The sequence below is a fragment of the Rhinolophus ferrumequinum genome, chromosome 22, assembly GCF_004115265.2.
Source record: "Rhinolophus ferrumequinum isolate MPI-CBG mRhiFer1 chromosome 22, mRhiFer1_v1.p, whole genome shotgun sequence".
Lineage (NCBI taxonomy): Eukaryota > Metazoa > Chordata > Mammalia > Chiroptera > Rhinolophidae > Rhinolophus > Rhinolophus ferrumequinum.
The window spans coordinates 13,733,856-13,761,258 of record NC_046305.1 but is presented as its reverse complement, the minus strand read 5'-3'; the positions used below and the strand labels follow the sequence as shown (position 1 = coordinate 13,761,258).

The window sequence follows — 27,403 nt, the reverse complement described above, 5'->3', positions numbered from 1 at the left end:
AAGATGGAAATGAAAAGAGTACAAACAATCTCACGGTGGAAGCAGCGACGGATGGGGAAATGTGAGTGTGAGGAACAGAGGAAGGAAAAGCACGGTTGCTTCACAGGAAGGGACCCGTGGAGCAGGCTCCCGGCCCAGTGGGCAGCGCTCAGGAGGCAAGGCATTGCCGGTTGAGAGTGAGGACAAACGCTTCACATGAGGACAGGCTGCCAAAGACGGCAGCAGTAGCTGCAAACGTCAGTGTGTTTTAATCAAGAGTTAGACACTCCAAGGAGGAGAACAAGATTACAGAGGACAACGCCATTGAGGAGAGTGGGCGGGCCTGGTGGGTGTCAGTCCCCAAATGTTCCCCAAGGTAATGTTCTCAACTGGGCTGAAACCAGGCCAGGCGCCCAAAAGTGAAGTCTTAGAGGGCACAGGAGGTGTGTGGAACCTTCTAGTCACAGCTTACTCTGCACATGGGCGCACACACCTCACTCACACACTCATTCTCCTTCTACCGGGGACAGTTGAAGCATCAAATTAGAAATCAGAACATTTGGTTTCAAGCCTCACTTCCTAACTCCTCTATGCAATGAGATGAGACAGGTTTCTCAACTTATTCCACAGATGGAATTTCTCCAGAAGATTCGAGAGTAATATTTCAGAAAGGGCTATAATCCATTTATTGCACTTCCTTCCACAGTCTCTCCGCCACCTCTTTCCTCCCTATGTATCTCAAATTCCATTGTCATGCGAAGAGCACTCTCTGGACCCTCTCTTATTCTGCTGTACTCACCGGGTAAGAGCACTCTGGGAAAAGCCAACTCTCCACCTACATCCTGCCTGAACCCCAGTGGGCAAATGTGACCAGAGGAAAACACACCACTTTCATGGTAACCTCATCACCACTAACCCCAAGTGGGTCCTGTATGCTGCCTGGCAATCAGAATCCCCTCTATTTATGTCCTCACTGTCCTAGAAAACTATTTCACACACCTTCTCCTCCAACTTCCAGAATTTGCCTCCTCGCACCCACCACTGATGACGTTACTTCCTACTTCCCGAGAAAATAGAAGTGATAGGAGGAGAATTTCCACAAGCTTCCATCACCGTGTCCACGGGCCCACATCCGAGCCTCTGCCGCCTTCCCTCCAGGACTATGGATGAAGCATGGAGCTCCGATCAAGCCCAGCCCCCTACCTGGGCTCTGACCGGCGGAAAACCCGTCCCCTCTCACCTACTTTAGGAGATGGCTCCACCAACTTCTTTTAGGAGGTCCGCCCTCTTTCATCGGCAATGATTTTCAGTCTCGAAGGGGTCATTCTTATCAGCAAATGAAACGGTATTTCTCCCACTTGCCACATTTTCTTTGCTTCTTTTTCAAACAAAACTCAACACAATGGTCAGTGCTCACTGTTGACGACCCTCTCTTAAATCTTCTCCAATTAGGTGTTCAGCCCTCCAGCTCCACTCAAACTGCCAACGGTCTCTGACGGTGAATTCACCGCCCTCCCACACAAGGCCCATCAAGGTAACTCAGTTGATCACCTTTATCTCCTCTTTCCTGAAGCACTTTCTTCACTTGGCCTCCACACTCCCTGGTTTTCACCTTTCCTTCCTACTGCTCCTTCTCCGTCTTCTTGCTGATAACTCACCAACATCTTAACGTTGGAACTCAGTTCTGAAACCTCTTCTCTCCCTAGAGTTCGACATTCACTTCCTTGATAATGTATCCAGTCTCATGACTTTAAGTACCATCTTTATTGAAAACTCCCAAATTTTATCTCTAGTCCAGGCTTCCACCTGAACTCATTTATCCAACTCCCTTCAGACACCATCTCATCAAATAAACTTCGCAGTTTCTTAATTCATGTGCAAACTCAATTCTTAATCTTCCTCCCAACCTACTTCACCTCTCAGTCTTCATGGGAGAGGAAACAGACTAATTTCCAGGATCCAGTTATCAGCCCCTCTGCGTCTAAGCCACAGATGAACAGACACTGTTCGTAATACGGGTGTCATCCGTATTACAGGATCCCAGACTCCTACAAGGACATAAGAACAGGGCCATGCATACAGGAATGTGGGGGTGAAAAGCAGCCTATAAAGAGCGTGACTGATCCTGGATAAAGGAACATATACATATGTTACCAACTATATACCTGACCCTAGGTCAGCGGGTGCGCCTTATTGTTCTAGCACTGTAAGATGGTGGAAGGTTCCCACGCCCTATTTGTGAAGTGAGTTTTGAGTATGTTCTGCTCCCAGGGCGTGTGGAAGAGGTGGAAGAGGGGACACTGAAGCAAAGATGAGTAAACACATCCCCTAGTCTCATGGTCCCCAGAACCAAAAGCATTCTCTGTAGATACCATAACATCCGAGAAGCTTCAGGAAGCTGGAAATGGCAGTTTTTCATCCACCCTTGGCTATGGTGTTATTCTTTCAACGTGCTTATGCATGACGCACATAAGCAAATTGTCAACAAGGCAAAAGTGAGAAGTTATCAACCACGTAACCAACACTGACCATGTGCAACTGGGAGAAGGCAACTTCAGAGGGAACCATAGGCATGGTACAGACCACAGGCCTTCTGAGGAGTCGGGAAGACTCAGAAAGCATCCAGACTACCAGTTGCCTCTTCTTGCCAAAAGCCAGTAAAGTATAAAAATCTCTCCCACCACAGCAGCACAGAGCTTCCTAGGCGGTCATAACCGATTCAGCTGGCATACCTGCCAAGCTGGAGAAAGCACGCCTCCAAGAAATGTCTGCATCTGCGTAAGTTTATCAACACCACGCGAGTAGAGAAATAGATCGAGCCTCACAAATACAGATGAAAAAATACTGGACTTGAAGAGCACAGATTAGAGAAACTGCAAACAGAGACAGGGAACCTCGGCAACCTGTATATTAGTCCTCACAACACAAACCCAGAATGACAACAGAGAAATAAGACAGGAACCAGGAGAGAGCAGTTCCTGGAGTTACATCTAGACCAAGTGAGGAGGGTCAAAGATTCATGCCTGACCCACAGTCAGATTTGTAGAGTAAACGGCCCTGATCGGAGGCAGAACGTATTGTAGTGAGAAGGAACAACTACCCAGATTAGGAGAAATATATGAATGAAACTCATAAGAACAAGGAAGAGTTTGCAAGTTGGAGACTTTTGGAAAGGCCGTCAAAACAGGAAGGAGCAGCCGGCAGAACCACAGACTGCTTTGCATTTTTTCCTACCAAAAGAGGGAGGGGAGCCAAGAAGAGAGTTGGAGTCTGACCAAGCAGAGCTGAAGTATTGATAGGGAGCGCATGCGGTATACGGACTCCAGGTGGCCCTGACAATGGAACCGCCCCTTACAATACTAATGCATCATAAATGAGAAAAACTACATGCAAAGCAAGTTAACAGTAACCAATGGCAGAGCACCACAAGGTCATAGGAGGCATTTTGGAAGAGTCTGTGCAGCAGGTAAGGGATGCAGCCACTAGGGAAGCATTTACATCGTATATAAAAAGGTTAACCTGAGTCCGCGTGTTTGAGAGCGTGTCTGCGTACAGCACAAACCTGAGGGTTCTCCTACTGGTTTGGGCATAACTGGTGCCAATGACTCTTACATATTTGTTGCCACCATTGAATAGAAGGGGTGTTGGATTGGAAAATAGGGGCTCCCCTTTTCCCTGTGGCCTACGTGAGGAAATACAGCCGCTGGATGAACTGGGCCTTTCCAGAACGAGGGGTAGAAAGGGAAGTCAACAGTTCTATATGCAGCTTACTAGTCGTGGTGATAACGGCAGCGTGAGCGAGTCCTCGCTCTGCAGAAACACACCTACCTGCACATGTGTATTTATCATACTACGTTGACTAGTTGCTCATCGTTAATTCCATGGGGTGCAACCAGTTCTCATCTATGTGTAAAATTCTGGCATTACAAAGCCCTGAGTTAAAAGTAAAAGAAACAACAAAATTCCAGGTAGTACTGACGGGGACTACCAGGATTGGCAGCTTTTCAGCCAAGGTCCTAGGCCTCTCCCATTTCACACGGAAAGGAACGGTAGGAACATGAGTCTGTTCTATGTTAACCATTGTCCTCCCTCTCCCTGACCTTCTGGCTTGTCCCAGCCGAGTTTGAATAGGGGTAAATTCAAAGCTTGTGTGATGTGACGCCACCATGTACCACGAGCCCCGTGCCCTACACTATGAGGCGTCCACTGCACTCAACCCGCTCCTCCAGGGCAGACACTGCTTCCTCCAGGACGTGTGTCCGCCTCCCATAACAGAGCTCTGCCTGGGTCATGCGTCACACGCCAGTGCCCTGCTCAACCAAAGCCCAGCCTTTGCTGGCTCCCTCTCTTCCTAGGGAGCCAGACTTTGTCCTTGTTCTGCTGGCTGAAAACTGGGTGCCTTTTCCACGCGACTTCTCCTGAATCGAGGTGTGGTCATCCCCCTCACTATGACTGTCACCTCGGCCTGGGCCCTCCTGGCTCCGCGCCCTGCCCCTGGAGCCAATGCTTTGGAAAGTGAGGTCATTTCCATGGGTTCATTCTACCCATGAGCAGCCAGCCAGTGTTTGGAAACCAGCCCCACAGCTCAATCACTTCCCTCAACCTGGATCCTGTCACCGGTGTAGCAGGAAGTGTTCAGTAAACTGAAGTGCCACGACTGAGGCGCTGTCAGTTGGGGGAGGGCGTGTGGGGCCCTGGGAGTCCATGCAATGAAAGGTCTCAGAGGATCTGCAGCTTGACCTCTTCTCCTCCCTGCTTCCTCGAGGGCACAAAACTAGAGAGAGGAGCAAGGTCACTGTCCCCTCATGTGATCTCCATAGCCATGTTGGATAGATCACCAGAGAGAGATGAGAATTTGAAGAGAGCGCCATAATGCTACTTAAGATATAAGAAAGGGAGGGAGGGGGCGGGAGAGAGGGAGGGAAAGAGGGAGGAAGGGAGGAGGACTCATACAAGTGACGAGTGACCCTACAGCTGTGTTCCTGCCTCAGTACCATCTGAGCCTTGGCTCAGGAGGACCAAGGGAGGACCAAGAGATCACGCCTTCAAAATCTTATCTTCAAAAGCAACACTTCCCTTTTCAGGCTTTCACTGCATTTATCACAACACTTAGGTGAGTCTACACATATAATTGAAAGACATCACTCCCAAAGCCCCACAAACGACACCAGCCACGGTGGGGCGAGTGCTGTAATTTCCAGAGGCACCTGGCTAATCTGAGTGACATGGCCTCAAGACATCCTTCACATCTAATGCAGAGTGACTGCTCCCATCAACCTTGCCTCCCTCCCTTCCTTCCTTCCTGCCACCCCAGCACAACTGGTGAGAATCCCAGAGTGCCCTCCAGGTTTTTCTAGGTCACATATAACCCCTGGTCTTGCTGGGCAGAAGATGGTCCTTGGGACTTCTTCACTGCCCTTTGGAGTTTTAGTGTAACAGCTGTGGCTCTTTTCTGCACAGCTCCATCCCGCCTTGCTCACCCTGTATGGGGATGCATCCAGGTTAGCAATGGACATTTTCTAGCACTTACTTGTACAGGCTTTATGCAAATCCTGGCTACTCAGGCATTATAATCTGGTTTAGCATCTCCTGAGAAATAGCATTTCCTTTCCCTCCAGTACAGATTATGTCCAGAGCTCCTTCTAAAGGGAACTTTGTGTAAGCCATGCTGTGCCCCACCCAATATGTTTTAGGCAGATGGAATCAGGGTAAAAGAAAAGAGAGGGCACTGTAGGAGAAAGCAGGCAGGTAAGGCAGGAGTGCAGGTAAGAGGAATGATCATTCCAAAGGTATCTGCCTTGATGTGGGCTGGCTGGATGCATACGAGGGTACAGACCTATGTAAGTCTGTTTACAAAGGGCAACCTGCCCAAATGGTTTTGCCTGCCTAAGCTGCTTATGCATCAAACCACCCCACCCCCAAAACACACCCCTCTTATTTTAGAACTGAGACGCTGCACCATGCCTTTCAGAACTTGTTAAAATTAGACTCCAGGAGGTGGAAGAGCCTTCAGTGGTCACCTGGCTAACTTCTGTCCCCATGCAGGAATCCCCTAATGTCCCTGCCAGGCAGTTAGGCAGCCATGTCGTATGCCCCGGCTCAGAACCTTGCAAACATGCCTGATCACATGACTCACCAGGGCCACTTGTAAAAAGCACAGCTCACCAACTATTCAAAGCAACACAATCAAAACCTGCACAGAAAAGGCCTGTGAACCTGAAGTTTTCACCCGCATCCCTAGTGAGTCTCATAATTAAGCATGTTTCGTATGTGCCTATAATGCAGCAGTTCTTGACAATCACTGAATATTAGAACCAGCCAGGAAGCTTTAGAAAAAAATCAATCACAGGGCTTTACCCCTCACTATCCCTACTTAATTTGTCTGGAGTGGAGCCCAAGAGGTGTGAATTTTTAAAGCTCCCAGCTGATTCAAATGTGGAGCCAGGGTTGAGAGCTACTGGAAAATCTTCCCAAACCGATGGTAAGCTCTTAGAAGACAGTAACCACGAAATCTATACCTCTTGGCAGCTTTCACTGAATCCCACCACCACGTCAAACCTGTCACAGAACATACTCTGTAACTGCCGGGTTGATCTGATTTAACTAGCTATTCCTTCGCCCGCTATGGGATACAATTTCCTAATTGTATTAAGAAGCTGTGTGCTTCCTCTTAGCAAAGCCAGACAATGAAGGGAGAGAAACTGCTAAGATTTCCCACGGTAGACTACGGACGCACGCACGCACGCGCGTATGCGCACACGCATCCCCAGCCCTCGCTTTCTGCAGACTAACCAGCCCAAACAATGCCTGAAGCCTCCTTGCACATTTCTGTCCTCCCCCTCCCAACCCTCACCAGCTCTACTCACGTTGTACAGCACGGTGGTCCACCCTTCCATGGTGATACACTGGAAGACAGTCAGCACAGCAAAAAGGATGTTATCAAACTGGGTGATCCCATCGTTGGGGCCGATCCAGTCCCGGCATTCATAACCAGCGGGGCAGCCCTGCACGCCACATGGGTGAGGGGGGTCAAATCCTTCTAGAATACCTGCAGACACATTCGGAGGGTGGGAGATAAGCCACACGGGGTTTAGTGCAGGGCTGGAAATGACCCCAGGAAGCCACAAGCACGCAGTTCTGTTTCCCACAGAAAGATTTGTCCTTCTTTGTCTCAGGCTCCCTTCCCTCTCTGGCCGCCCTGCAATTCACATACCATGTGTGCAACCCAATGCTTCCCAGTCTCCTCTGAAAACAGAGCCTCCCCTCCAGGAGGCTCCTCATTTCCTAAGGCCACACTCACACCCTCTACCTTCACTGAAGCACCAGGAATTTATAGGGCTGGACCGCACAGAAAGGTCTGAGGTGAAGGCAGAAACGTACTGATTTTCTGTGCTTCAGAATCCAGGATAGACCCGGAGTTCTTTCTAGGTTTTTGGGGACAATTATAAACTACAGTCCCTCTGGTGAGTCTTAAGTCCTTCCCCACCCCTAAGCCCCCCCCATGTTCCCCGGCCTAAGTTCCTGGTCTTGAATAAAAGACAAAAATAAAAAATAAAAATCCAAGGTGGAAGGTGTCCTTTCAAGATTCTTTTCATTAAAAAAAAAAAAATGGGGCCTAATAGGGCTTCTTCAACCTCTCCCCCACCCCCATCTGGTTTAGGGCACTCTACATAATTTAAGAAGAAATAAGATGCAAAGAGAAAAGAATTTGGGGTTTGTGCACCCCACCAATCTCCCAAACACCTCGCCAAGCCAAGCTCGGAGCTCCCCCAGTTTTCCACACTATGCATAAGTCATAGCAGAGAGGGAGGAAGGTCAAGAGATGGACCGTGAAGGACAAATGTGTCCACAGATCTGAAGGGACCCAAGTCTTGACTCTGGATTCCTGGGTCTTAGTGGCCCATGGGCCAAAGAGGCCATTGTACAAAGGGTAGTTCTTTAGACAGATGATTTTTGACCTGCATTCTGATAGGTTCTACCATGGGATCGGGGAGCTGAGACCTCCTATTCACAGTCCTCCGACTGCAAACCTAAGAGATGGTTTTCTCTGCAATATCAGTGGCCAATGGCAATCTTTCGGCTGCTGACGAGGAGGTGTCCGGTTCTCATTCTAGGGTTGGAATCGGACATACTTTTCCAAGCTGTCTCTGAATGCCCTGAAATTAACTCAGTGACTCAAAGGGAGAAGCAGAAGGCAGAACACAGGGACCCTACCTGAATTGTTCGTGAAGCACGCGCGGTGCAGCTTCCCGCTGTAGAACTCCAGGCCAATGATAGCAAACATCAGGATGGCAAAGAAGAGCAGGAGGCCGATTTGCAGAAGGGGCACCATGGCCTTCATAATGGACTTCAACACAATCTGCAGGCCTGGAAGGAAGGGAGGAGAATGGCAGACGGAGCCTCACTTAGCGCCACCTGAGGGAGCGGGCTCAGCTTCCTCTCTCCCAGGAGGAGAAGGGCGCGTCTTGCAGGAAAAAGAACCCTTGGTTCTGAGGTGATAGAGACAATTCACCAAGTGGAAACCAGGACATGTCAAGCCAAAGTGTGCCGTCACTGCTTCCCCTGGGGGTCGATCCTGTCCTCCTGAGCTACGTGCCTATTACCCTGCCCTCAACTGTTTCACCCGTGTTGTCTTCCGGGTGCCTTTTATGAATTAAACTGATTCGAATGGGCTTCTTTCCTAAAGGAAGTCCTGTGAGAGCAAGGACCCCACCTGGGACCCAGCTCTCCCAGCCACTGTTGCAAGAGCACATTTAGTACAACCACTGTTCACAAAATACCACATCCTCTGACCCAGAAATTGTACTTCTAGGACTCTAGCCCAAAAAAATAATCAGCGATGTGAATAAGATTTAAGTAACACAATGTTTGTTGCAGCACTGTTTCTAGTGAGGAAAAAAATAACTAGAAATAACCTAAATATCCAGCAACATAGCAATAGCCAAATAAGTCATTGCCCATATAAGACAGACTACAATACAGATTTTAAAATCTCATTTTTGAAATATTTTTAATGTCAGGAAAATTGAACGCTTATGACAGGATCTAAAACTACATATGCAGTATGACTGCAATTATATTAAAATGCACAGGAGAAAATGAATGAAAAAATATGCTAATGTTAATAAAAGTTATTTCTGAGTGGAAGGACAACGAGTGCTTTTCATTTTATGTCGTTTTCTTTACTTTCCAAATTTTCTATAAAGATTTTTCATTATAGTTTAAATATGAAAAAAAGAAGCTGCCACATTTTAAAATGAAATGCCATGCCACATTCTGCAGCCCCACTCGTTAGTTCCACTAGGGCTTCCTCCCAGGAGAAACTGTTTCATGTTTATCCCAAATGCTCTTAGACCCGGGATCCAGTGGACACATCTGGAAAGCTATGGTCAGAGGAGAAAGAAAGGTGGTGCTCACTAGGTATCCCCGACACGAGCTTCAGGGGCCTCAGAACACGCACGGCCCGGAGTGTTCTCAGGTCCACGTGTGTGTTGAAGTGGGTTCCTGCGGTGGCCAGGATGCTGCAGATGGAGACACAGAGGGTCAAGGTTACCACAGTCTGGTTTCTCCCCCGTCCCAGGAAGAATCAGCCTGGAAAGCACACACACTTGATGCCAGCTGCGTGTGGGTACATCTGAGCTAGGGTTTATCACCAGTGGTTCCAAGTGGAATTAAATTTAGCCACATCTGGGTTTCACTTTACAAAGAAGGAAAACTTATCATCATATCAGAATCCCAGCTCCAAATTGTGAGTAAAACCCCTCTCTGCCCCTTGCCAACCTCTTTCCCCTTCTTTCCAACCAACGAAGGCCCTCACTTTTTTTTTTTTCCAAAATTTTCTTAGATTCCCGTCTCCTATCTCCTTCAGGAAATTCCTCTGGATTGACTATAATAAAAGAGCAATTCAACTCTTCTCCACCTTGACACTCAGGATTTTTCTCAAGCAACTCAATCACACTGATGCTCATAATTAGGAACTAAGTTCACTAGTCCCCATGTGATATTTATATTTTTTGAATTGTCCATAATCACCGTGTGACCTGGATTTGGTTTCTTTGCTTCCATTTTCCCCACCTTCCACCGTGGTATCCACAGAAACACATACACACGCGCGCGCAAATAAACCCAAACAAAACAAATTCCTAACGATCCTATTTGTGAACACCACATATCTTGCCTAAAGGAGACAATTTATTTCATATAATCCCATGACACTGCAGATGTTTTGGAGAGACAAAGCCACTTAACTATTAATGAAAGGCACAGCAGAAGACCAAGAGTAAAAAGAATTGAGTTCCTGTCCTGACTCGTGCACTTGAGAACTGGGTGACGAAAGGAAGTCACTGACCTCTATGAGCCTCGCTACCCACCCCCGACCCCCACGGAACAGGGGAGTACCAAGGCCTAGTGATAAAAATAAAATAACATGGTATGGAATAGTAAGAGTGTTCTGTAAACTCTAATGTGCAAAATAGACGTTCCATCCAACACAAATATTAATAAAATGGGTTTGGCAACTTTGCTTCATTTTAGTTTTCTTTCTGTGGGATAGTTCCCTGTTCTCCCTCAGAACCACTCCAGGACAATTTCAGCTAGCTGGGACTAGTAAGGAATGAGCCATTCAGAAAACTGAGTTTTCTCTGTAGTCAGACGGTGCCAAGAATACTTTATTTCACTTAATTATTTTTCGTAGAACTTCTGTGAACTATTTCAAAGATTGAGGACGGCACCTAAAGTGCCGTCAGTACACGACAGAGAACGTGAATGAAAGGTTTACGCTGCATACCTCTAAGGAGCAGCTCTAGAGTCCACAGGTACAAAGTACACAGACCCAGGGAATCCTAATCGTGAACAAAAACTCTGAAACAAGGAGAGCTGGCCAACAACAAAGCGGATGGACCGCTCTGTGTGGGGGCATGCTTCCTAATCTTAAAAATACTCCAGGAAGACTATAGCTCTATCTATTAGGAAGTTAAGAGGGTCACTGCTTGGGCTGAAGCTTATTTATTTAAATGACCAACAGAGAGGTCTTTGAACTTTAAGGTTCTGTAATTCTATGTTAATTCAACCTCTAAGTAGGAACCAAAAAGAAATTCTACTCTTGTAAACAATCTCAGGAGCAAGGCAAGTTTCCCAAGTCTTCTCTATCTCTCCCAACCCCAACTTCCTTGCCCTCATCTGAAAAGGGGGGACGTAGGGGAGGGAGTCTCTGACACTGCTTCTGACTCTATCTTTCAGAGTAAAATTAGGGAGGAATTTCTAAGGAGTGAGAAAAAAACTGAAGAGAAGAGAGATCAAGGAGAAACATGGAACATAGGACTGAAAATTAGGACAGTGATAGAAAAAAAAATAAAGGAAAGAGGAGAGAGAGGTAAAAAGAAACGGCAAGTATAGATGTACTGATAGAGAACCAGAGTGGCAAGAAACGGCATCAGTGTCCCACTGATTCTGCTACCAGAGGAAGGAGCGCTGGGCTCTGAGTCTTCTGAGGTGCACATGGGGGAGTGTGGTCCCTCGGGTTCTGTCTTACAAACACAGCAGGGAGAATCGGTGCCGTTCAGAAACCAGACTTCTGTTTCCTAGGATACCCAGCTACACATGGGATGCTCTTTCACAACACAAAAAGGGTTGTGGCAAATGAAAATTTCCTCCCCAACCCTGAAGTTGAACAAGGAACATTTCAGAACATGGAGGGCGGGGAAGAAACAAAATTTAAAGGCAAGCAGGCACCAGTGTGTGTGTGGGGAGGGGGGAAGAATGATAGAGGAAAAGAGAATGAGAGAACAGGGGAGTGAGCGGGGAAAGGAAACGCGGAGATGAAAACAAGAGGGAGATAAGAAGAAATGAAAACTGGTGGAGAAGTAAATGTCAGAGAAATAAGAAAGCTCACAAGGGAAAGAGAACAAAAGTAAAGCTAACCTGAAAAAGCGAAGCAAAAATATGGTATTTTCTCCAGGGGCCTCCTGTAGCCAGCCCTTGGCCAAACCAACCTGCTCCCCAAATCCTCCAAGCCCTACCAAACTCAGGCCAGGCTCCTGCAGCCTGTGGCCGGGTGCCCACCCCACACCTTGGAAATCTTCTTTCATCCAGGGCAGGAGGGCTGTCAACAGGGCCTGTAGCTGACACACATCAGTCACTGGCTGCCTCCTAACTTCCAGAGTTCAAATCATCCTTGAGGGCAGGAATTACAACGTGGCTTCCCCCACTCACCTGTTAGAAGTGGGGACAATGGGACTCTTGGGGGAAAAGATAACTGAGAAAAAGGCCCTGCTCTGTGCGCCCATAAAATTCTATGCCTATCACCGCACTGCCCTTACCACATTCTAGAGAATTCTGTTTTCTCATCTGCCTCCCCAGGGAGATCTGCCTCCAGCGGACATACTGTCTTCCTCGTCTCTATGTCCCCCACACCCAACACAAGGTGTGGCAAGTGAGAGGTGCTCAAGGTATGTGTGGGGGATCGAACTGCATCGAGGAAAGTAATAAATGGGATGAAGCAGAGATCAAACGGACAGAAATACCATGGAAATCCTAGAACTTACCAATGAAAAGAGCAAGTAGCCCAGCTGGGATGCTACCCAGACACACGTCTGTTTGAGCATACAGGAGTGAACTGGAAATCTCCTTGAGCATTTTAGTCTAAGAAGGATCGTCCAATAGAATCCTAAGACTCCTGCTTTCAAGTAGATCTCATGGGACGGAACCTGCTGGGTCTTCAGTAAGAAAGAGAGGCAGGGAGGGAAGGAGGAAGATTCAAAATGTAAAGGCTTGCCCCCCAGCAAAAGCCAAGTACTGAAGTGTATACAGCTCAGCACAACTCTGGGCGTCGGAAGTAGCAGACCCAAGGGGGGAGGCGTGGGTAAGTGAACAGTAGAAAAAGTCCCCGGCCCTCAGTCTCGGCGAGGTAGACAGTCACAGAAATGAAATAATTATAATTCACCATGAAGAGCGTCCTAACAGAGGAGTTTACAAAGTCTTAAGAGGATGAGAAACACGGCAGTGACAAATACAGTCCTTAGTACCTAGCATTTTCAAATGTCATCTCACGAAATCCTTAAAAATGTCCTCATATTACTACCGTCTTCATTTCACTGAAGAGGAAATGGAGGCTCAGGAGAAATGAAGTTGCTCATCAATGGCAAGACCAGGAGTTGAAGTCTGTTCTCTTCTGCTATCAGAGCCATCATGGCATGCGATGTCTCAGTCCTGGACAGCTCCACCGTTCCTCATTCCACTGTGTTACCGCACATACCAAGGCCACAGTGTTTGGTCCCCAAATAAGCCATGAACTTGGTTCCCTTCATTCCATGGCCACACGCCACGACCTCCCACAGACTTGCCACTGGTCACAGTCAAGACCAGCAGGGCGTACGGCTCCAGACGCCTCCGGTAATGACTGTCACAATATCTACATATGCACCCATGAAAAGACACACACACCGCGACATCAGGGGGGCCACTGGCCATAACGCCAACTCTGAGTTAATAAAAGCCTACGCTCCCGGCTGCCCCAAGAGGAATACGCGTGCGCTCGGAGCAGAGGCTGTGTTTTCCATTGCTTTTGTCACCCTGAGCACAGAGCCTGGTGGAGAGCTCTGCACACAGAGGGGTGCCTAATTACCATGGACCCCCACACCCCACAGAGCGGGTAGTCAGAGAGCAAACACGCACCTCTGACCACCCAGCATGGATGCAGTGTTCCACACACCGCAAAGGTTCCAAAACGGTTTCCTGATGGATGTCACAGCTCAGCCCTGCCTCTAAGGTTTTTGCTTTTAGTTGTCAGCAGGTAAGAAGAGATTGGAGGCTGATATGATCCCAAGGGTGTGGCACGACCATCACGACGGTGGCATGGCAGAACAGACGACGGACGTGGGGCCCAAAATGGCCTCTCCCCAAGCCAGTCATCCAAAGAATTCTCCAACCCTGCAATCCTTTTGACCTTGGGGTTCCGTCTTAACCTTGTCAATCCAGGCCTAAGGGTCTTTTTTCATGGGACTATTTCCATGGCTGAAAATACCCTGAACATTTCCATGGCTGAAAATACCCTGAACATGATACAGATATTACACTTCAATTATCTATTGTTTATCTGGAATTCAAATCTAACTAGGCATCCTGCATTTTTATGCGCTGAATCTGGCAACTCTACTTAAGTGCTGAGCAGAAATGACCAGGTGAAGAGTCTCCGTCTCAGCTGTTGCCCCAGCCCTGAACACACATGCAAGTTCTCTTCTGAGAAGAGACACAAGCCAGGGGTCTGTTAGCATTCCGTCCAGGATTCCCTCCTGAGTTCCAGAAGTTACCTGTTTTGTCTCTGCCCATAAAAATCTCAAGGGAGAACCTCATTAGCATTTGAAAAGTTGTTCCTATCTGTGCAAAAAATGCTGATTAACACTAGCAAAGGGTGGTTTAACCAGTCCATAGTCTGAGGAGACTAGGAGGAGACAGGGAGGGATCTAACTCAAACTGGACCCCTAAGTCAACACAGAGTTGAGTCAGGATATCCTCTCCATGAGTTGTCAATCAAAGTGTTGCGTCCACTTAAAAGCGCTCCCTAGGTGGTTGGTTCCTTCATCTCTTTTGCTATTTTACCTCCAGTGGGGCACCAAAGTCTATCATCTCCTTCCTCTACCACATGTCTCGGGTTCACCTCCTACTCTCCAGCCTCACCTCTTGCATAGGATGGGTCCTCCCTGGCCTTCACTTCCCTGCCTAAATAATATGATCCAGACTTCAGGAGCCAGATAGCATCCTACCTGTCTTTGGAAAGTCTACAATCAAAAGAGACTTGAAGTAGGTTTCTGGTAAAATAGTGAGACACAAGCTTTCCAGTCATACTGGCGGTTTTCAAATACCGGTTCCATTACTCACACTAGTAGTCTGGCCTTATGCAATGGCCTTGCTGAGCTACAGTTTTCTTATCCGTAAAATGGGACAGTGCTTTCCTAAGATGGTTGATGTACAAACTGATTTTCAAACACTTTTTGACCATAGCCGATAGTAGGAAATACAGTTACACCGCAAGCCAGGGTCCGTGCACATATATCATTATATAATGCCTTATAAAACAATACTCTTTTTTCTCTATGTGATATACTCTTATTTCCTCTTCCTTTCTGTCTTTTGTTTAAGGCGGGCTGCAACCAACTCAATGGATTTCATGACTCTCTAATGGGGCCGACCCACAGTTTGAAAAACACAGATATAAAGACCAGCCGATACATTGCTCATTCTCTCTAAGGAGACAGGGAGGACCGACGTGAATTGCTGCCTTCATGGCACCATGTCACTTCTGGGTGTTCTCCCAGAGTGATGACAGGTTTTGCACTTTTCCAAGAACTGCAGACGTCGCATTCTATTCCTGCCTCTAGTACCTGAAGCAGCATCACAATCTTTCTCTCCTCCAGAATGGGCAGTCTTAAAGAGATCACAAACACACCCACGACCTTCAAAGCCGTCATGAGGCCAGCTGTTTCTGGTTTGTTTTTTTGGTTGCTGCTGCTTGTTTGTTTGGTGTGTTTTGTGCTTGTGTCTGAGCTAATTTATGACCAGGATGGAACACAGACTTTCCTCTAAGGCCACAGACACTAAATTAAAATATATATGTTTTAATTATACAGCAAATTTTCTTCGATGTGGTTTAACAGTTGATAGTTTTTTTACTTACCTATTTTTCCCTCTTTTTTTGTCTCTACACCATTTTTAAATTCCCACCCCCCTCCTGTTCTCCCCTCTAGCAATCATTTGTTTAAAAATAAATAAATATTAGGCCAGGAAGCCTAATATGTCTTAGGAAGATGGGAAGCAGGTTAGATCAAGTAGCTTCTTTCCAAAAGAGAGATCCATGCCTTTCCAGGAAGTTCTGTATTTAACAAAAGTAAGGGAACCCCGTCTGGAATTTAAAATGGGGTTCCTCATTAAGCTTCATGAGAATCTTAGTGGATATGAAATAAGCCCAAAATATGCGTTCTGAGCAGAAAAATTATGGCCTAAAACCCCCCTTTTTTCCCCCACCCGAAGAAAGTTCAGCAATCCAACCATGTCACATCAAGGAGAGGATGTTGCCTTGTCATTTGAGACCAGATAATTCTTCGTTGTAAGGTGCTGTCCTGTGCATTGTAGGATGTTTAGCAGCATTCCAGGCTTCTATGTACTAGATGCCAGTAGCAACCCCTCCTCCAATCCCATCCCCGTCAGGTTACGACAACCACAAATGTCTCCATGCATTGTCAAATGTCCTCTGGTGCACCCCTGGTTGAGAAACACTGCTGTAGGAGACGCTCTCAGAGAGCAATTCCTGCCAACTGAGCACTAGCACGATTAAACACAATGCATGTTTCACACCTAGTCCCTGTCCACTCTGGGAGAAAAACACACAGCCCCATGCCAGGCAGAAATGAAGAGGTTGCCAGGATGACCCCAGCCACAAGTCATAATTTTAAGGAACTGCCAGCATTGATGAAAATACCCTTCTGTCTTCTTCTTTAAACATCTCTTAGGGATTGCATGAAGCTTAACCTTAATGTAGCTCCACGGGAAGCCTTAATCCAAAAGAAAACGGTCTCCAAATGGTCAAGAACAAAGAAACAGACACAGGAGGGTTTATTTGCTTAACCTCAGTGTAATGGAAACAAAGGTCAAGTGCCTACCAGTGGTCCCAGTTTTCTTTCTTTTTTATGAAACAGTCCTTGATTCTTCATTCAGACACAGCAAGGAGAAAGAAATGCCAAGCGATGGACAGAATCTCTACAATTTTCACTCAGTTCAAGGAGATGATGATGGTGATGGTGATGATGAAGATGAGGAGGATGACACAAAGGTAAATCCCTTGTTATTTCCCAGTTGCCACAGTCCCGTTCCACCGAGATACCGTTATCTCCCATCTTAGAAGTTTGAGAATTAAAGCTCGGAGAGAGAGAAACTGGCTAGCCCAAGGTCACTGAGATAGTAAGTGTTCACACTGAGACTCAAACCCAGAAATTTAGATTCCAAATTTGGAATGCTTTCAGTAGCTACAAAAGGTAATGGCTAATCGCTAGAAACATATCCCAAAGGCACATATATTAGACAAATGCCTTCTCCAGGACGACTACAGAGCTGCCTTCTGCAGAGCTTTGCGGGGTCCTGTGATTGCAAGATGGTATGAATGTTACCAAAACTGTGCTTCAGAGAGTTGGCAAAGGAGGAGAATTGCTGCAGAGGGAAATCCCACATTATGAGAACTTGCTAACATAAATACATGTTCTTTGAGTTGTTTTTCTAGTAGTGGTGAGGGATTCCTGTTGCTCTACCACCCACACACCTTCTCTCCACAGGTCTCCCTCAGGACCAGGAACAAGCATTTGTGAGATGGCTGATCAGGAATAGAGCCCAGCTGAGACACAGAACGCAGCTAACTATCCATGTGGGACCAAGCCCCTAATGTCGGCCTCTTTAGAAGAATGTGAACTCTAGTATCAGATTACAGCGACCAGCTGTATCATCCAACAGAGTGGCCACCTATTGTTTGTACCGCCAGTACTGCCTCTTCCTCTGACGACAACTCTTGATCCCCATGGTTCTTTTCAAAAACTGCAGTGCTCTTACGTGACACTGCTGGTCAGCTAACAGGTTCAGGGACAGGGGAGCACCTCCCCTGGGATGTTTGCACTTAGGACCAGAGTTTGGTTGATTGCTTCTGAAGCAGCTAAAGCCATGAAATGAAAGGCTTCAGGGGCTGTCATTGTTCACGTTGTCTCCTACAGAATAAAGCTGGCTACAGTGAGAGAGAGACAGGGAGCTGACCCTGTGGAAGTAAGAGGAATGAAAGAAGAAAGGAATTCCACTGGTGCTAGTGCCCTGATCCTGCAGTTCCTGAAGCCTGACTACGTCCCGACATTTCTGCAACTAGGTGGTTCTGTGAGATACCCCTTCCTCGAGAAGCCCCTCCTTGCTAAAACTAGTCCAAGTTTGGCTCCTGTCACTCACAATGACCCATGTGCCTATTCTGTCCAGATAATCCCATCTGGATGAGAAACCAAAGTGAAAGTTGATTTGGCTTTTGTCTGATACACAAAAAAACAAAGAAAAATTCAGAACATGGCCCTCACATGGAGCCCATATAGCAATTAGAGAATGCACAAGCATTTTTCTTGATGTCACCTTAGCAAGTGGCTCAATTCCTAAGATACTGAAACATTGTTCCCCCTGCAGCTTTAGAAAGACTGAAAACTTATATGCATTCATGATTCTGGAGAGAGCCAGAGTCCTCTTCTCAAGACATCAAATGCTGATGCATGCAGGTTACCACTGAATGGAAGGTTGATTGAAGGGGTCCTTCAAAGCAAGAGGAAAAGAAAAACTTAGATAATGAATTACTCTACCTTCACATTGTGTGTTAGAGTAGAGTTGTTGTTTTGGGGGATTTTTTTTGGAGTGGGGCAAGGGGATGGCTAGAAAACATCTGGCTGAAAGAAAGAATCTATTTGAGTTTATAAAAACCTTCTCAAATCAATGACTCTTTCAGACATACCACAGATCCATAAACTTTAGAAAAAGTGTATTTGTCCATTGCTCTAACTTTCCTAGTTCTGCCTACAATGCCCGAGAGATTGATTTGCATAAGAGGCATATGCCATCTGTCTCTAGATGACAAGTATTAAAAAAAAAACCCAGATAATTTCCCATACTTGCATAGCAGACAAATTTACAATTACAGTCCATGATGAAGAGGCAGCCATAAAGTTGCTCTAAAATATCTACTGTCTATAGAGCACCCGAATGAACCAGAGCTATTTGTCAGAGAAAACAAAATGCTTTTTACTTTTTGGAGTCATTAAACTAAAATTCATTCTAGTACCTCTGAGTCATATCACATCCCATACTACCGATTTGGAATACAATAAAATACAAGCCATTTTAATAATTAACGAGAATTGTGCCTATATACAGGAACTCTTTAATTGTTACCCAAATCTGTTTGACAGAGATATGTAAGCACAAAGTAAGTGGTTTTGAGTCTACTTTCATCATGAATAAATAAAATGCTGAGTTGTTGGAAGAATCAAGAGGTTACTCTTGCAGCAGCAGAACAGAGTGTCATGGCCATTTTCTCAGAAAGGAATTGAAAAGAGCACCGTTTCCTATTTATAAGAAACAATGGAGTGTGTGTATTAATAATGGAGTCTAGACGAAAGGACTGCTGCCCTTGCAGAAGCACTGGCACCCAGGGTCCAAGTTTAACTCGATGGCAATAATCTTTCTTTTCAGCTCTGAAGTTATTTTTACCTTGCCAGCTATGCAAATTAGCTCGTGGCCTCTAAGCATGAAAGAAAGCAGGCTGAGACTGGGTTAATATTTTATGAAAATACTGTAAGCCACGGTTCCTGGCACTGAGCTTCACATACTCTATCACTGACCCTTCACGAAAGAAGAAACACAGAATGTTTAATAATTGTATGAAAAAAGTTCCATAGCATGATAGCCAAAGAAATTCAAATGAAAACAACACAATAGCCTTTTCTGCTTATCAAATTGCTACCACTAGAAAGACAATAAATTGGTATAACTATTTTGAAAAGCTGTCACATGATGCGTACATAAGGACACTGCAGATGTTCACGCTCTTTGATCCACAGTTTTAGGAAATTGTTTTAAGGACACACTCCAAAAGGAAGGCAAAGTTTTACATGCGATGTTGTTCACTGAAGTGTTTTTTATGATGGCAAAAACTTTTTAAATCACCTACAAGTAAATAATAAGAAAACAAACAACCCAATTTTTTAAAAAATGGTCAAAATAGGTGAACAGACACTTCACCTAAAAGAAATCTGACTGGCAAGTGAACATAGGAAAAGATGTACCACGAGTAATCACTAGGGAAATGCACATAAAAACCACTATAGTTATCACTACACAACTGTTATAAGGCTAAAGCAAACAGCAAACCAAGCAACGAAAAGCCTGACAATACCAAATGCTGGTAAGACTGTGGAGCAACTGGAACTCTCATGTATTGCTGGTGGGTACACAAAATAGAGCAGCCATTTTGGAAAACAGTTTGACAGCTTCTTAGAGTTAAAAACTGCAATTAACATATAACCCAGCAAGGAACAGTTGTTTATCACAGCTATATTCATAACTGCCCCAAACTGGAAACAATCTAAATGTGCCTCGAATGGTGAATAAATAGTGATACACCTGTAAGATTGAGGGCTAGACAGCAATAAAAAGAAATGAACTATTAAAACATGTAGCAACATGGATGAATCTTCAAAAGCATTATGTTAAGGGCAAGAACCCAGAATCAAAAGGCTACATACTGTCTTACTCCATTTATATGATATTCTGGAAAATTTAAAACCGTAAGGACAAAACAGATCAGTAGTTGCTAGAGGCTGGGAATGGGGAGAGGGGATTGTCTAGAAAGGAGCTTAGGGAACTTTCAGAGTGAAGGGAATAGTGTGTATCTTGATCTTGACTGTGGTGATGCTTTTTATATTTGTCAAAACACAGAACTATACTTGTATACATACCGGGGATGCCAAAAAAAATGTATACAAGTGGACACTTTGGTCAACGTTGCTCAAGTAGTAGTTCGCTGTCCTGGGAAGTATCTGGACACTGATGGTAACCACTTTGAGCACCTCTTGTAATTGCAGAAGTCAAAATGACTTGTATTCATCTTTTGTTATTGGTATATATTGAGTATTGCAATTTTAATACAGTTTTCCTTTCTTAAAATGTGTATACGTTTTATGGCACCCTCTGTACATGTGTGTATACATATACACATATATAATGTGTATATATACATACATATATATAGTGTATATATATACACACACACATATAGTATATAAATGATAGATTTTACTGTATATAAATTATACCTCAGTAAATCTGACTTCAAGAAAAAAATCAAGATTCCTTAGTATTTTTTTAATTGTGGTAAAATATACCTAACATAAAATTTATCATTTTAACCATTTTTAGGTGTACAGTTTTGTGGCATTAAGTACACTCACATTGTTGTGCAACCACCACCACCATCCATCTCCAGAACTTTTTCATCTTCTCCAATTGAAATTCTGTACCCTTTAAAGAGTAACTCCCTAGGCCCCCTACACCCAGCTGCTGGCAACCACCATTCCACTTTGTCTCTGAAATTGACAACTCTAGGTACCTCAGGTAAGTGGAATTGCAATATTTGTCCTTTTGTGACTGGATTATTTCACGCAGCGTAATGTCTTCAAGTTCCCATGTTGTGCTACAAAATTTAGCCTTAAAAAGGAAGGAAATCCTGACATGTGCTCATGTTAGGATTTCCTTCCTTTTTAAGGCTAAATAATATGCATTGCATGTATAGAGCACATTTTGCTCATCCACTCGTCTATCAATGGACACTTGGGCTGCTTCCACCTTTTGCCTATTGTAAATAACGCTGCTATGAACATGAGGTTACAAATACCTGTTCAAGTCTCTGCTTTCATTTCTTTTGGGTATATACCCAGAAGTGGAATTGCTGGATCGTATAGTAATTTTAATCTTTTAAGGAACTGCCAAACTATTTTCCACAGAAAGTCCTTAGTGTTTTAACAATAGGGGAATGGTTGGGTAAACTACAAATCACGCAATGAAATATTATGCGTCCCTTAAAATGCTATTTCAACAGAACTTTTAATAACATGGAAAAGGTTATCATACGGTCTTAAGGGGGAAACACTGTATTTTTAAAGGGAAAATATTTTATGTGCAATAGAAATTCAACAATGTGAAATGTGTAAAAAAAACAACAATGGCTGGAAGGAAACACAACAAAAATGGTATAACAGTGATTATCTTTAAGCGGTGGGATTACAGGTTACTTGTATTTTCTTTATGCTTATCTTTACTTTCCAAACGTTCATTAATGAGAATGTGTTCCTTCTATAATCACAAAAAACATAACTATGTTTTTTAAAAAGGCAAGGTTGCCTGCAGTATCTCCCTAACCTTCTGAAATCAACATCAGAGAAGGCAACTCATGCGCTCTTCACAAAAGCCACTCTTCATGACCCTGTCCGGAGGCCACCAAACTGGATGGGGATTTGTATTTACACCGTATCAAAAGCCACAGAGATGTTGTGATTGTTCACTTTCAAATGTGAACAAAATTCGACAAATACAGACGGGAATTGTCCAATAGTCATTGGATCCTTACTGAAAACAATGAAAACCTTCCCAGCCCCATGTGGACTGAGCAGAGGTGAGGCTGGTCGCCATGTTGCATCATGGAAGACCAACCCATCCTCTGATATCCGGCATCCCTCATCCTCAGCTGCACTGGGCTGTGACTCCCCTTCCCTGGTGCTCAAAGCCCTATTCTCTATCCACTGCTGCAGCTCTTCTGTTGGTGCTCAAGGAGCTCCCTCTTCACCCTCCTTACTTCACCGTCCCACTTCGGAGCACTTGCAGCTCCATCTCCTTTGCCCAGGGCCATGGCTTGTGCCCTCACCGCTCTAAGAAAATGACTCTCATTAAAGGTCACCAATGGCCTCCAGGTCTCCAAATGCAATCTATACTGCTTGGTATTCAAGTTATAGACCTTTATAATTCTATAGCCTTTGGTGCCCTGTCTTTGAAAGTCCTCCCTTTCCTTCTGAGTTACCCTTTTTCCTCTGGCTACTCCGCTTCCTGCACTCCCCTTTAAAAGCAATGTACCCATTGGGGCAGCCAGTTAGCTCAGTTAGTTAGAATGCAGTATTCTTAGAACAAGGTTGCCAGTTCGATCCCCCCATGGGTCACAGTGATCTGCGCCCTCCACAACTAGATTGAAACAACTACTTGACTTGAAGCTGATGGGTCCTGAAAAAACACACTCAAAATAAATAAAAGTTAAAAAAAAAAAGGCAATGTACCCCAAGGTTTCTATTTGTCCCCCACTTGTGTTTCCAATCCACACAATCTCTCAAATGGTCTCAGTGAGAACCAAGCTTCCAACTGTCTCTTGGACGCCAATGACTCCCCAGTCTTTAGCTCCAGGGCAGAGCTCCCCTCGCATATCCAGTACCCTGTTGGGCACGTCCACTCTGCAATCCCACAGCCTCCCACCGCCTCCTGGCCTGCATGTACCCTCTACAGTTCATTCTCCACACAGCAGAGTGAACCTCCTCAAGTGTGAATCTGATCAACTTGCTTTAAATGCTCTACCTTGTCATCACAGGTACAGTAACATCCCAAGCCTTTCCATAAGTGAGGCCCTGCATGACCTGGGCCCTGCCTCCGTCTCTCGTCTCATCTCCCGCTACTATTCCCATTGTTCTCTGTGATCCAGCCACACCATCTCCTTTCTGTGCCTTGAACATTCCAGATTTATTTCTGTTGCAAGGACTTTGCTGGCTCTTTGGTTTGGAACTCTTTGTCCCACATCTTCACACCGCTGCTTCCTTCTCATCGTTCAGGTCTCAACGCAAATATCACCTCTTCTGTGTTTCTCTAGAGGTTGTTTTACAGCAATTCCTGTAGCTTTGTCTCCATTAATATCTCTCTCTCCACTGCCAAACTCTTCATCATTTTTCACATGAATACCTCCTGGTTTCTCTCTTCCTCCCTGTCCCCTTCTCCCCCAATCCCATCTCCAGACCATTACTAATCTTTTCTAAAATTCAAGTCTGCCTTGACACAGCTTCCCATTATTAAATCTCTAATACCTCAATACCGACTTCAGAATACTGCCAGGATCTAGCTCCCATCTAGTTTTCCAGCCTCTTACCATGCCTCCGCGTGGTAAGTTCAGGTAAGTCACCTGAACTCATTATGGTTTCCTACAGGTTCTCACATTTCAGCGCTTTTGTATGTACCTTTCCTTGCTTAGGTATAACCTGTTCCTCCAAAACATCTCCCTCAAAACTGTGCAGTGTGCACCTCCTTTAGGAAGTCTTCCCATATCACCCTTTCCCTCAATACTCTACCCTATAATTCCGTTATCCTGTCTGTTGTGTCTACTAGACCGAGTTCTCTGAGGACAAGGTCTCCATATTTCCAGTGCAATGTGAAGTAAAGTATGTCTCAGTCCGTTCGAGCTGCTGTAACAAAAATACCAAAGACTGGGAGGCTGAAAGAACAGAAACGTGTTTCTCACAGTTCTAGAGGCTGGGACGTCTAAGCTCAAGGGGTCCGCAGATTCGTTGTCTGGTAAGGGCCCGCTTCCCGGTTCATAGATTGCCGTCTTCTCAGTGTCCTCCCATGGTGGAAGGGTGAAGGGAGCTCTCTGGGCCTCTTCTTTTAGGGGCGCTAATCCCATTAACTAATCACTTCCCACAGGCCCATCTCTAAACATCATCACATTGGGGATTAGGTTCCAATATATGAATTGGGGCGAGGGGGGCGGACACACATTCAATTTATGGCAATGTACGTTGCAGGAAAGAGTGACCAGATCAAGCTCAAGTTGGAAACGATCTTGGAAAACATCAAGCCCAAACTCCAAGCCACTGCCTAGTGTTCCTGGGCTAAGATTATTCCAGCCTGTTTGGACCCTTGAAGGGATGGGCAACCCACAGCCTTCCAAGAGAGCCCATCCCTGACCTTGGCAGGTTACACAAAGTAACCCCCTCTTAAAGTAGCTGCAAGACTGTCCTTCAAAGGCTCAAAGATAAGCATCATATGCACCTGGAATTTTTCCCTTCTCCAGGCTTACACCTTATTTCTTTTCTCATTTCCCTGTCATATTTCTTTAGTCCAAACTCTATTTATTCCAGACAATTTCATCGGGAACCTTTCTGCCTCTTCAAAGGTGGTACCCATTGCAAAAACCAGAACTGAGTTTATAAGTGGGATCAGTGTGAATCTTGTCTGGGACGCTAAACTCTGATTACAACAGGGTCAGAATGGCACCATCCCTTTCATAGCCATTTCGCCCTCTTAATGTACCCTTAGTCCTTTCCCCACGAAATGCTAAGCCAGCTCTGCCCACTCCTCTCTTGAGTGCGGGGAACCCATTTCCTCCAAACCGTCAGGAACCACAGTTGCCATAGAAAAGAATTCTCCCCTCATTGATTTGTTCCTTCCATGGGGATAACAAGAACAGAGCCATGTTTTACAAGGTCGTCCTCCAGCAGGGGTTGAGAGAGTGGTCAGCGAGAGGAGAGACACCTGGGCAGGGGAGCAAGGAGACGGCTGTGCCACAGGCCTGCTGTGATGTAATGAGGTTGAGAACTTGGCGGCAGTAACTGGAATGAAAAGGAAGTCGTTATTTCCATCTTCCCAGAATACTCAGCAGCCCGACAGGCCGAGCCCGCTCCACGTGGCTGTCAGCAGAAGGACTATTAAAATGTCTGAAGCTGTCAGAAAGAATTGAGCCGGTCACTGTATTCCAAAGGGTGACGGCAGTAAGGTCAGAGCTGCTGGTGTAATGTTCCAGAGGGGGAAATGAAGGCTATACGGAAAAATCAGGAGGTGCTTCTGAGCACCACCAAGGCCTTTTGGGCAGCCCCTCTCTACTAGCCCCCCACCCCCACATCTCCTCTCAGCAGCCTCATCATTGGGGTCCCCTGCACGGTACTGTCAGAAAAGCCCTGCTGAAGGGCAACAGGTTGGGCCTTTGAGAAGCCAGCAACCAGGGTCACAGGGAAGAGAGTGGCGGGCATGCCAACACCCACACAACCCCCAGCCCTGTCGAGGTCCCCTCTCCCAGAGCTCGGGAGCGGAGCACCACACCTCTTGCTCTTATCCCGTGCCTGCTGAGCTCAAGATGTCTGACAGAGTTAAAAGAAAAGAAATGAGAGAGGACTCAAGATTCTGTGTGAACTGTCAGAAAGGCTGTGAACTTGCAAATTGTCTCTCCCTCCGAACTCTTTGTTTCACACCTCTTTGTAGCAGTACTGCCCATGTTCTGGTCTCCACGCTACTAGTTAGGAATCTGAACCCCTCAGAACTGGAGGTGTTAGCATTTCCTCACCTCAACCTGACCACAGTGCCTCCTCACCGCCCCCAACCCCGACTCCTTCCCACCAGCCCATAAATGCGGCCTGAGGCCACGCACCCTCCAAGCCAGTGCTGTACATATGGGAAATAGATCTACAGCTCAGGGTGACCTCTCTTTGGGGGAGGAGGTGCTGCTACTATTATGGGAAGGAGGACATCAAAAGACCAGTGCCCACAGGGGTTCTCTGGGGATGAGTTCTCCCGGGGAGACAAACCAGCGGCTCCAGCTCCTGCCGCTGCCACCCACACGTGCCTTCCCTCCCAGCAGTTAAGATCTGCTGCGATCATCCAGGGAGCCTGAGTTTTTGCTGCTTATTTATACTCTTGCGTTAGACGGGGCTCATATGGGGACATGAGGAGGCAAGAGGCTCTCTCAGGAATGTTGTAGAATGACAATGTCATGGGATCAGTCGTAGTTAGCGTAAGCCCTGTGTGAAGGTATACCGCACCCCTCCCATCCCAGATGGATAAGGGGTGTTGATGCCACGTTGCCAGACATCCAGTAAGGAAACGGCCTTGACCACGCTAGTATAAACCACATTGGGGGCAGAAAACGTATCCACATCTTTGCTACTGCAGTGCCCTTCACTGGTGACAGCAGCTGGAGAACCAAGCACACCCAAGTCACCCCAAAACCATGTGCTAGTCTAGGCCCACGTTTCCACTAATCTCAGAATATTTGCATTCTTCTAGACAGGGATGTAAAGAATAGAGAGCTATTCTGTTGAACTCTTTCTAGGTGTCCTCTTCACGAAGCTTAAGGGCTGCATATTGTTCAGATTGGCAGGAACCACAGTTCCCATGGAGAATTTCTTTGTTCATTTATTTGTTCCTTCATTCCTGCATGTACATACATTAACATTTCATATGCATCAGGTGCCAGACGATGTGAGGAGCTGAGATGCAACAACAAGCAAGATGGCTGTGGTCCTGCCCTCCTAGACCTGACAATCCCGTGGACCACGTCTTTCAAGAGCCAATACCAGTGATGGAATAGGGCAGCTCCTGACTCTGCTGCTGTCATGACACCACGGAAGTCCTCGCCCATTCTTTTGTGCATTAGTTTTGCCCAATGGGAAAATAAGACTGCTGGTGCCGCAGAAGTGAAAGGCTAGTTGCCCGCTGGATGCAACCCTCCCTCCCACAGTAACACCAGAAGAAGTTGTCATCCTGCTGACACTGGGGGAGGGAGGAAGGAAAAAGATGAAACTGAAAATCAATGCATATGGCCCCCTCCTAGGATCGATGTGGTTTGCTTCTTGGAGGACTTGGGCCGATTAGAGAAGACAGGGAAGCTGTACTCTGGACAACAGAATTCTAAAAAGATACCTTCTCTTTCCACGAGTCTACACCTCAAGCACAAATCAGTGGGGAAGATGGCAGGTGGGTACTTCTTTCTGGGTGTGGTGACCAACAGCGAGCCATACCTCTGTGTGTATTATAAATACACAAAATAACTAAAAAGGGGTAGGACAAA

General features: G+C 45.9%; 1 protein-coding gene across 8 annotated transcripts in view; it reads right to left on the bottom strand.

The window, feature by feature from the left end:
• Positions 1-27,403, bottom strand: part of CACNA1E (calcium voltage-gated channel subunit alpha1 E) — a 412,260-nt gene that overhangs the window by 181,717 nt on the left and 203,140 nt on the right. For all 8 annotated transcript variants that reach the window (XM_033092609.1, XM_033092608.1, XM_033092610.1 and 5 more), the window contains 3 exons: positions 9,397-9,500; positions 8,194-8,346; positions 6,846-7,027 (listed from right to left, as the gene is read on the bottom strand). In XM_033092609.1, the coding sequence (XP_032948500.1) occupies positions 6,846-7,027; positions 8,194-8,346; positions 9,397-9,500 (439 nt within the window). The remainder of the gene's footprint in view (positions 1-6,845; positions 7,028-8,193; positions 8,347-9,396; positions 9,501-27,403) is intronic.